This window comes from Notothenia rossii, assembly GCF_949606895.1.
Source record: "Notothenia rossii genome assembly, chromosome: 7".
NCBI lineage: Eukaryota > Metazoa > Chordata > Actinopteri > Perciformes > Nototheniidae > Notothenia > Notothenia rossii.
Window position 1 is genome coordinate 26,689,725 of NC_136905.1, and position 11,748 is coordinate 26,701,472.

An 11,748-nucleotide genomic window follows, 5' to 3' on the forward strand; every position below is an offset into this window, starting at 1 on the left:
AAAAGCTTGTATATCACGCTTTTCAGTATCTGATTGCACTTAGTGGACAAAAACAGTAACAAAGAGGGATTGGGCAGTTGGATGGGGATGTATAAAATTAAAACCACAAAATACATATCAGGCTCCACAATGTTTGGTAGTTCAGGTTGGACGCTGTTAGCTTTTTACTGTTTCCGTATAACTGTTCTCATGAGGAAAATAATAGTGTACACTGAGAGCGCAGACCTCCGCCGATTGCCTTATTTCATAGTGTAAATAAATGTGAAAGAAAATGTGTTTGTCCAACACGGGATTTGGATCTGCTCCAAAATGTAATGGATTCTTCATTTGCACATATTATACTCTTCCAACATTTCTTATGAAAATGTGGCCAGCAGTTCTACCATAAACCTGCTGACAAACAACCGCAAGCTACTTGATTGAGGTAATGGGTTGAACACACCATTGTTGAGTTTTTTGCCTCTGGGAAAGATCATTTTGAACCTTTCTTTATGGGACAAACATTTTGTAACCGACTTGTTTATAGGACATGATAGACATGGGATAACCATGCTGCATTGGTACTCCATTCCGAAAGGCATTGATTGGGAAATGTTGCAGTAGTAACACATGATAGGAAAATCAAACGCAACCCCTGGAAACGTCTAAAGAATTGTTTTTCCTCTCCAGCCTTGGCATCTCCTGCCACTGCCTTTAAGCTGCGCCCTCTCCCTACTCTAAATTGGGGGTTTGGCTGCCAGTTTACGATAGATCATGGATACTTTGTTTGAAATATCTCGGAAATCTTTACAACTGCTGTCCATTTGCCCACATGTGTTCCTGCCAACCTTCCCTTATTCACAGAAGTCTTAAGACACAGGAATTTGGCCTTGCCCTCGCACTTGCACCGACAAAACCTCAGATGGACTTGCACAACATACCAACAAAGTCACATATGAATAAACACATTCACATGCCTTCACACACACAAACACAGATGGTTCATGGAGAAAATAGAACTGTGCAACAAAATAGAACTGACATGAATTTCCTTGAATGTGTACCTCTTTATAGAGGTGCATCATGTGGCACACTTGACTTCCTTGACTTTATTATCATATATTTAGCTTCCAATCACTGCATTTTCATCCCCCACTGGAGTAATCTCATAAACTATATATTTTGGATGCATTATCACAGACAGGAAGCTGGGTGCGCGGGTTGAGTCTCTGCTTGGTAGTTTTGGCCCGTTGACTCAATGGTCATTGACTCCCAACTCACTCTTACCCCCTTCTTTCCCTCTGAAGTGTGAACTCATTCACCCCTTACCAACTAATCCTTCCATCCTCCCTGATGTCTCTGGAAGTGTAAGATATCTGCATCCTCTGAGGAAGTTTGGATTATTTGTAAAATATTTCAATGAATGGCTATTAGGTGAGGCTAGAGAAGCAGAAGATTTCTTCTTACTGTAGAACTTGACAAAACTGAAATTAATTAATGCTGCCCTCTCACAAACTGAGTAAAATCATTTTTCAGTCCATGAAACACATTTTCACAATCCGATTTTGTCCAAAAACCAATTAATACTATTTTTTTTAAATGTCAGTTTCACAAAAATGATGCTGCTGACACTGTTTTTGGTCTGAGGACATTATTCAAGAAACTGAGGGCTCGAGTACTTTCAGTAGACCCTCCTGCCCCCTCTCACTCACACTGTGTTGAGAGGCTCTTTAATGTTGTTTAGGGGAAAATAAACATTCAAAAGGGAAATGTATAAACTGTAGGATATACAGCAGACTCTACAACATTTCAATCTTACATTGGCAAAACACACATTTAAGTGAGAATAATTCCAACAGGAAAGGTCCCCTGTCTTTTATTAATAAAACTGGTGTCTGGTTTCATTATTTGTCATCTTGCTGCGGTTTAAACAACAATCTATAATGGCTTTTTCAACCTGTTGAACAATAAATTGTTCTTTATGTCTGACCAAAACTTGAACAGATCGGCCAAGAGCAAAAGTAACCCCAGGACCCCTTTAAAACGACACAATAAACACACAGTTAACCCCACACTCCCTCTTTTTTTTTGATTTCCACTTTGGTGGTCATGAAAGAAGAAATTACAACTCACAACTGGTCTAGACTACAGATCTGAACTCTATGATCAAATGTAAAGGGATGTAGAGGGAGGATTCAGCTCCAGGTGGAAGGTATAACAACATCACTCCGAAGGTCTATTATTGTAGATCACTGACAGTCTTCAGCACGCTGGCAAGCGATACATGGAATATTCCAGTTGTCACTGCTCTTCTCTAACAGACTTAGTCACTGAGCACATCTGGAGACCCTCAGTGATAACGTGTGCGTAGGACGGATAGAAACATATACTTTATTATTACTTATTTCATTGTGTCATGGAAAATGGCTGGCAATAGCTCAAGGGACGAGACATAATGTTGGACCTCGGGCAGATATATGGGAGATGAAATACCACTACACTTCAGAGTTTTTTCAGCATGGAACATCTCTGCTTTCTAGAGAGCCTCAGCTGTCAAATTTTCACCGACTCAGATATTACAAATTCATTAGAACAAGATTTTAAATTGGGATTTTCTGACTGGCATAAATCTCACACAATGTTATCCAACATCAGAACAACCCTCACCTCCAATACATTTAACGAGGTTATTTCACTAAGGATGTGGAGGTTGGCAGTGTCTATTTGAACAGTGATCAGGTCTAACGCCCGGGTCATGCAGCTCCCTGCCGGCCTGAAGTCTGCTGCTCTGGCCGCTAGAGAGCGACGGGAACCAGGAGACTATGCGCAAAGAGAAGCGGCCACAGGCTTCAGGTGACAGGCACTATTAATTCATTTAATCAAGGTATCAAGCAAATAGTAACAACTCAAAGTCGACTAACAATCGTGAAATTACGGAAGGTAAAGGACCTGGAAATGAATGCGCTAATTGGCTGGATTTTCATCAACCAATGTAAGAATAACTCCCACAACAGCGATATCATACATTGGAGGGCATGAATGTCATAATGTAGAAATGTAGAGTTGGGAGTGTGGAAATGTGTTTTAATATGAATATCTTATCTATAATCAATTATAACATTGGAAACTGGCACAAGCACTGTGGTAATGTGCCAACAATGAGTTTAAATGTGACATTTGATTTTGTTATTATATAATGGAGAATAAATTATCAACAGAAATAACTGCGATTTATTTTGATAAGAAACTTAAAATTCCAGAGAGATATTTAAAAAGACATATATTGGTTTCGCTTCTTCAATAGCACAATATGTGGAATAGAGTTTGTTTTGTGAATTGAAACATCTTTGAGTAGAATAACCTAATACATTCCTTAATGAAACAAACGAATACACTCAGGAGGGCAGCACCTTGCCTACTTTACTTTGCCGTACTCACGTTTATGTTGCCGGTGCCTGGAGCTGCTGTGCTGCTGACATCCAGTGTAATCCATGCAGTGCAAGATGATCAAAACAAAGGAGATCAGTTGTAATTGCATAGTAGCCCAGAGATGAGACTCGTAAAGCCAATGTTAATGTTACCAAGTCACTTATTGGATGAGTTTCCGTTTTCTTCCCACTGACAGTGGCAGAGTGTGGAGGATAGGTAATTCCTAGAAACAGTAGGACCCCCAGCTATGTGCTGGTGATATGTGGTGATGGTAGTGTACGGCCCAAAGATGCCTGGGCCGCTTAGACTGTAACATCCTGGACGGTATCTTCATATGTGCCGAGAAAGCCAGACGGAGTCAGGGATCCGTTATCCGTGCTGTGGTAAAGAACATGCCTTCCAATAAAACAAGAAACAAACACGCCAAAATTCTCATCCAGGAGTAAAGAAAAACCAATCATTAGTTAAGGTCGAAAAGATTAACTAAATGATTATTTATAATAATCATGACTGTCAAAAAGTTTAAGATATCATATCCATGTGCAGAACTCCAAATTCTTCAAATCGTCCCTGTCTCTCTGAGGGGAGATGCGCCGTGCGTCCCGGTGTGTGGATACCTTTAGGTGCCAGGCGCGCTCAGGCTCTCGGCTTCATCCCAGCATCATAAACACAAAAGTAAAAGCAACAACTGGACTTACACTAGTAATAAAAACAGTTGAAGAATGTTGTAGTTCTTCTGGATGTCAAACACACACCTCCTCTCGCTCGCTGTCGGCTGCAGGCAACTGAACCAAAGTAAATCTCCGCAGTTTCAGCGCTTTTCTGCTTTGCGTGCAAGACCCATTCACTCCCCTCCTGCCGGCCGGCTGATGACTTCAGCCCTGCTGTCTCTCTGTCTCTACTACCACCCCCCCCCCCCCATGAGCTCCAAAGTTTATTTAGAGGGCAAGCCCCCCCCGCGTCAGAGACAGAGAGAGGGAGAGGGAGAGCGAGGGAGAAAGTCAGAACGACTGCATTACACATAACTAAACTAAGAGTTTAGTGTGTAATGCAGCTTTCTATGATTCCTGTCTGGCTCTCAGTGATGCTGTAAATGCGCATTCATGAACTAGCCTAAATGTAATATGATGTGGATCCTCTTTGCTATGTTTGAAACATTAATGTTTCAAAAAGAAGAAGTAATTTTCTCATGTAAGAACATGACATTACTAATAAAAAAAAGTCATTGAAAATGTTTATTATTTTATTATGTTTATTTTATTTTATTCTCAAAATCCACAAGCCAATTGACATCAGTAAAGAATGGGGAACAGATTAGCAGGTTAATATGAAAATGTAATTTTGTGCCTTAAGACCATTGACTTATTTCCCTTTAAGTGAAGGTCTGAATTTGGGTTGTCGTTCCTAATCCTCATACACCTTTATGTATACACATTTAGAATGTCAGATTACCTCAAATAGTACAGATTTAAGAGCATTCATTTATCAGGATAAACTTTGAATATGTTTCAAAAATGACTTCAGGAAAGATGTTTCTTCTGGCTAAGTACTTTGATAGGTAGTTTGAATGTGTGTTTCATATTCAATTACAAATTTGAAATTGATCTACAAAAATTAACTTAAGATATATATTTATTTTCACCTTTGTGATCTTATCACTCTCTGCAATGATGTTTTTTCTATCAATCCCAGTGGCAATGATGGTTTGGTATAGAGGGACCACATCCCTTCAGTTGGTATCAGCTAAAGAGGCAGACACATCTCCTCCTATCGCCTCCAGAGGGGGCTAGTTCCATTAAAGCTTGAGGCAGATTGTCATAAATGACATGCACGGTATCAATGAGTTATGGCGAATGTGATGTTGTTTGTATATTTAAAATTTAGAGGACAAATTAAATGGATAAGATAGCCTTATAATTTAGAATCCCCCCCAAAAAACAGATCAATGATTAATTTAGAACTTTTTTTACAAATATTTCTTCACATTTAGCAAATTGTGTTTTGTCCATCTACAATCCTTGTTCTAGATTATTTGTCATCATGACCTCAGTTGGTATATGTAGAATCTTTGGTGGTATTTCGTTTTAAATGACTGTAGACCTATAGGGTTTAGTAGTGAATTGTGGCCCCTTGAGATTGGAGCAGGGCAGTGTAAAGGGGGTGGGGCGCTGAAGCCTCATTTGTCTAACGGGTATGTTGATGTTTAGGGGGGAACAGTATGCACAAGTCCAGTGCTTCTCCTCGCTGTGGCTTCTGGTCTTTCATCAGTCACTGCGCTGAGGAAAGCAATGCAAACACAGTGGGGGCTCCTTCTTTATGGGAATACTTCCTTGTTTGCCCTGTGCTAGCTCAGAACCAGGGCAGGGAGACATAACACAGATTGATGCATTGTTTTAAACCCTTTCACCTCCACTGGGGCAGACTGCTGTATCCAAACTTAAAGGCATGTGCATGTGACTATGCACATTTGAAATGTCAAGTCAGGTTTTTAATAAATGTATGTTTTCACAAAAGCAATGAAATGTAATATCACATCCAAGCTGATGCGCGTTAAATAAACATATTTTACAAATAGTTGGAAAATATGATGAAACCTCCCTCCTCCCTCTTCTCCGTTCCGTCAGTTTGGTGTAGAGATGTCGAGGAATAATGCGTGTCTTTGTGTCCCGGACTGAACTAGCCCCACTATCCCCTGGGGGAAGGAGCATGTGTATGTGTGTGTGTGGGTATGTGTGTGTCTGTGTTTGTGCGTATGTAGCATTGGGGTGCGCAAGGTTAAGGTCACTTGGTCAGTCCCTGTGACCGTCCAGTGAGAGAATCAGTCGACACCTGTAAATGAAGCCGGGCAGGTGCATAAACCCTCCCGACCAAGGATGGATGCACACTACAAGTTTTTTAATAATACCACATTTAGTCCTATTTTGGCCCGACTCTAATTTAGGCCTTTAGCTATGAGGGCCGTGAGAGTTTATTGCATAATACTTGTTAGTATAAAGTCTGGCTTAGCAGTCAAGCCTCTATCAAATCTCAAAATAACTTAAAAACCTTTTGGTCTCCAATAACTTCTGAAGAGCATCATCTGACTCTTTAGCGGCTAACTACTCCAATATTACCTACCTGTCACCTTCAAGTTTATAAATAAGTCTCAGTTCTCAGACCAAAACAGACAACATCTGGACCTCAATGTGGTAGCGACTTGAAAATCACAATTTAGCCTTTCCCTAAAGCATGTCCGGATTTATCCTCAATTCTATTCTACATGTGACCATCGTTTACAAAATGAACATCATGCTCTATTAAATAAAACCTAGAACTAGCACTTGGAAGCAAGTTTGAATTATTCAGTGAGTTAATAAAACATAAAAAGTCATTTTTTTTATTTTTTATCATAGACTTCAATACAATCAACTTGTAGAGTTATTAATGCGTCAAAACCTCGCTTGTTGGATGTTCAAACGTTTTCTGTTTTTTGGCACTTCTACATGTCTGGGGGTGTCCCCCTGGTTAAACCCCAAGGTCAGAGAAAATGATTTTGGGTGATTAATATTCCGGTGAGGAACCCTTCCAGGCATCTTTAAAAGTTAATGTCAGGGCTGTCAGAAGTGTATACAAATCTAATTAAACTTATCATTCCCTAGTCTAAGCTACAATCATAAGGTTACAATCATAGGCTAATCTGTTCAGATGTCAAGATGCCACTTATTATACTCATATGACATTGCACAAATCCATTTACGCTCTTAAGCCTCACACGCATCAGAGAAGCAAACATACCACCACCCCACAAAGCTCATGCCTGTGATCTTGGCAAACTGTTCATTCCCGGCCTATGACTCATAAAATTCCCAGATGACAGGGACAATGTCGATCCACTGTCCTGTCATCAGCTAATGAATTAGGCCGGGTTCTCTGCGCAGTGCAATTGATAGAGAATGTCTCGCTGGGAAAACATTGCGCTGCGGTCTGTGGCCTTTTATGCAGGTTGCATCTATTAACGCTGCAAATAGCCCAGTGGCAATCCTGTGCATTCTCTCAGCATGAAGCAAGTACAATGAGGCACTGACACAGGTTGAATGTTATGAAAATAGACATGCACACAAACACACACACACACACACACACACACACACACACACACACACACACACACACACACACACACACACACACACACACACACACACACACACACACACACACACACACACACACACACACACACACACACACACACACACACACACACACACACACACACACACACACACACACACACACACATAAATACAGGATCTAAAGTTCAAATAAATAATTGTTGATTCTCGAAAATGCTAATAAACATATAGAGTCTGGGAGGATTAAGTAAACAACGATAAGACAGGTGCTTGTGCTTCGGGGTAGTAGGTGGGACAAACTCATCTAACAGTCAATGTGTGTGCGCATGTTTGTGTGGATGCATTTGTGTGTGTATACGGGGGTGATTGAGGGGATCATTTCATAGTAAGAGTGCTGGAGGAGGTAGTGGAGGACACATAATCACTGTGAGCAAGGGCTGTCAGCTGTACACACAGAGGGAAAGCGGGTCAGAGTTTTGTATAAGGAAGGTCAAAAGAGAAGGGTACTGTGTGAGTGTCTGTGTGTGTATGTGTGGTCGTAGGGTGCAATTAGGACATATTTCATGTCTGTAATAACACATAGTCCTATTGCAATTCCTTGACATTTTGGGATACGCTTTTTTGCTTCCTTTTTAAAAAGGTAGATTCATGTGTCCATTGAATATGAAACTGCAGCTGGTGGACGTTTCTGTAACTTAGCTTAGCTCAAAGGCTTCAAACAGGTCAAAACGGCTAGCTTTCTAAAGGTACCAAAATGCACTTTCAAAGTTAAAAAATAAATATGTTTGTACGAAAACACACAAGAGCAACCTGCATAGAAGCGAGGAAGTCGCTGCACTAGCTTAAGAATTAGTTTTGCTCATAACACTCTTAAAAAATGTCTATATCTTGGAAATAAAACAAATGATATTCATTCTCCTTTCATGCATGAATTATAAAAACCTCAGTCAGGATTTTTTTACCAAGTGTTATTATTGCTCTTGGGGCATGAAAAACAAGATTTGAACTTTAGTTTTTTTTAATCTAGTTTTTTCAAAGAGATTTTTAATTCTCCACTCAGGTGGACAGTTTGAGAAAATGGTCAATAAAGATGTGCAAACTGAAAATGACAATATAATAACACAAGTACATTGATTTATGGCCCAAAAAGATATTGCAGATGAAGTATTTTCAAGAATAACCAGGGCCAGGGGCCAATTTGAGGCCCCACGCACAGTTATTTGATGAGTGCTAGTGGAGCCTCGCAGCGGCGAAACCGTGCCGCGCCACCCTAATTGCACCACATAAGCGCATAGGTGCGCCTCAGATGAGGCCCCCCTCCGCAAGGTGTGGCCCCCTCCACAAGGTGAGGCGCCACGCAGTCTGCATGATCTGCCTGTAGGGAGGGACGGCCCTGGGTACAGCAGCAGCAGTACCAGTATTCATTGTAGTTGAAATATAGCCAGTGATGCATGACGTCCACTGTAGTGGACAGGTGGTTAATCATGATTTCCTGCAAACATTAAATCAATACTTTGATAATTTATGAATTATATGATTCCTTAGTTGTTACTTGATGTCACCACATGTTTTATATCTGAAGGGGACGCTTTCCATAAAAGGATTGGTAAGATATAGATGGGTGACTTGGTCCATGTGGCTTTCTGACGTCCATCTTGGTTTAGAGACATGTATCATGCACTTAAACTGACTTGGCACTGAGTAGCAGTGTATGGGATGATGCAATAGGGTCCTATGTAGTGGTCGATGGTGCAACTATGCAAAAAAAAACAATGTATATACAAGAAAACACCTTTTGAATAGCTGTCCACTGTAGTGACCTCTATGCATGGCGTGTCTTCTGAAATGATACACTGCCTTGCCTTGAACGTTTTTGTGAACTCTAACATTGTTTTTCTCTTGAGAAATCTAGTTCCTGCATGTTTGATTTAGGTTAGATTTTTTATGAACATGTTGAACATGTATTTGCACATGTACGTATGGAAATATTCGGTTCACGTTGATGTGATGTGCCAACATTTGTTGGGCTTTACTGTGGAAGTGACCCCAGGAGGAATCCCCTCAGCAGGCCTGACTAATTTGGCCATGAGCATGGCATTAACTACACATTCCTTCCGAAGCGGTGTCTCCACTTCCCTCTCCCTCTCGACAGCAGCCCTTTAAATAAACTAAACGCAGGACTGTTAAGAAAGGCCACCGCTTTCTGTGTCTGACCCTTTGTATGACCTCATTTGATGTATTTCCTCTTCGTTTGAGCTTCTTTTTGAAAAACGTGACTGACCGGTGAATTGTCCAAGTGACTAGTATGACAGGAAGGGGGAAAGTTAAGAAAGTTCACTTGAGTAAGGGAGGAGGGGGGGCATCCTGATCCTCCAAAAATTAGAGGAAAAGTCAGTGAGCAAAGCCAGCCACCTCTTGACAAGAGTGAGAAAGTTTATATATTCTCTTCCCTCTTGCTACCCCAGTGCCGGTCTCTTATGAAGCTGTGGAGAGACAATGACAGCGTACTGGGGATCAAACACTGCTACCCTGGACATTTTAATCATCCGAGCACCACCAGCTTTTTTTCCCATCAGTTGTTGCCCGGCAACAGGTGAGGCGGACCCCAGATATTCTGTATGTGTGTGTGGTATTTCTGGTGGGGGGGGGGGGGGGGGTGCAGATCAGGCTGTGTGTATAAAAGAACCTAGGGGTTATTTTTATTAATCTGCATGGGGAGTCTCTTTCTCTTTCTCCTTGATGAAACCCTTTCAGCTCCTTCTTTATGGTTGGCGGCCCGTCTGCACTCGACTTTTGTCCTGTGATTGTTCGGCTCCGCAGGGACCCGTGTCAGGCATCCCCCCTCAAAGAGAGCCTGTGTGAGGGTAGGTGTGTGTATGGACAAGTGAGAGACACACAACATTGTTATCATTATGGATAGCTTACAAAACAGAAAAAAAGTAGTTTGTCATGCAAATACCGCAAATCATTTTTGTTGACTTTTTCTGAACATGTGGTCCAGGAACAGCCCTCGAGAAACGTTGAGATTATTCGCAAAAGAAAGTTGAAAGAAGGCAGATGGCCTGAGCTTTATTTTTGTTGCGAACAATTTCCTCTCAATCTAAGAGGTTCTAATGGAAAGGCCCTGAATTAAAACATGTGTGAAAGTACAACTCACCCCTTCCTTTCTCACCCAGGCAGAACAACCCCAGCGAGCCACACTGAAGAAATAATTTGTCTTTCTGTGAAGTAAATGAATGCAGACATTTTTTCCATCCAGTCAAAAAATTAGGACTCTTTTCCTTTTCCAGCCAAGCTGAGTGTTGGCTACTTCTGTTCTGCGAGAGTTACCAGTGGCTAATGTTGGGTTGTTGATTTCAGGAACTGTTGAGAGTGTGGTTGCAACATTCAACAAATAGTTTCTCAGATGTTCCAAACATTAGGACACTGTGATGCCTCTCCTCTCTCAAACACACCACATAATATCACGCTGGAGCATTTGGAATGCTTTTAATGGATAACTAATGTTGCCTCTTGCCACAGTGTTTTGAGCTGATTTAAGGATCCCATTCCAAATAAAGTATAATTTCAAAATTTCAAAATTGGATATACAGAAACTAAATATTTAGTATTTAGTCATGGGACAGCTCTCGCTTAATAGAAACTAAATGTAGCCTTGTTCTTCTTCTTAAGAGTCTACAGGATCGCAGCTCTGTTACTAAGGCACACCAATGCCAAATGCTAATGTGACCATGCTAATAATGATGATGCTAAGATACAGATTTTCTGACCGTTTAATGTTTACCATGTTTAACATCTTAGTTTAGAAAGTTAAAGATAAAGAAGATAATGTGGATGTGTTTCATTAGTTTTAGGTAATAATACAATAGTATTGCACAAATTGACCTGGTAATGATTCTAGCAATCTATCCAATAGCATCTGAGCTAAAACTAAAAATGTATCCTCCGGGTTGATACAGAAAAATAGCCAGAGAATCGTCAAAGTCAGTGGGATTCATCCTATGGGGACTGGCAATATTTGTATAAAATGTTACATTGAATATCTCCTATCATGCTATTTTTAGGCATATATTATGGGATATCAGATACTGTATATACAAATATATAAAAAAACATATCTATGAGTGTTTTGCTCAAAATACCAACAGATCATGCAAAATACCAACAGATCATGCATTTTAGACATCCCTCATACCCCTCTATTTCAGCCCTCTTAGGTCCCTTT

General features: G+C 40.7%; 1 protein-coding gene across 1 annotated transcript in view; it reads right to left on the reverse strand.

Annotated features, from left to right (window-relative positions):
* The window catches only part of rspo3 (R-spondin 3), a 13,782-nt gene extending 9,489 nt beyond the window's left edge, over positions 1 to 4,293 (reverse strand). The window contains exon 1 of the mRNA XM_079641295.1: positions 3,418 to 4,293. Within this exon, the coding sequence (XP_079497421.1) occupies positions 3,418 to 3,517 (100 nt within the window). The 5' untranslated portion in view covers positions 3,518 to 4,293. The remainder of the gene's footprint in view (positions 1 to 3,417) is intronic.
* Between the last annotated feature and the right edge of the window lie 7,455 nt (positions 4,294 to 11,748).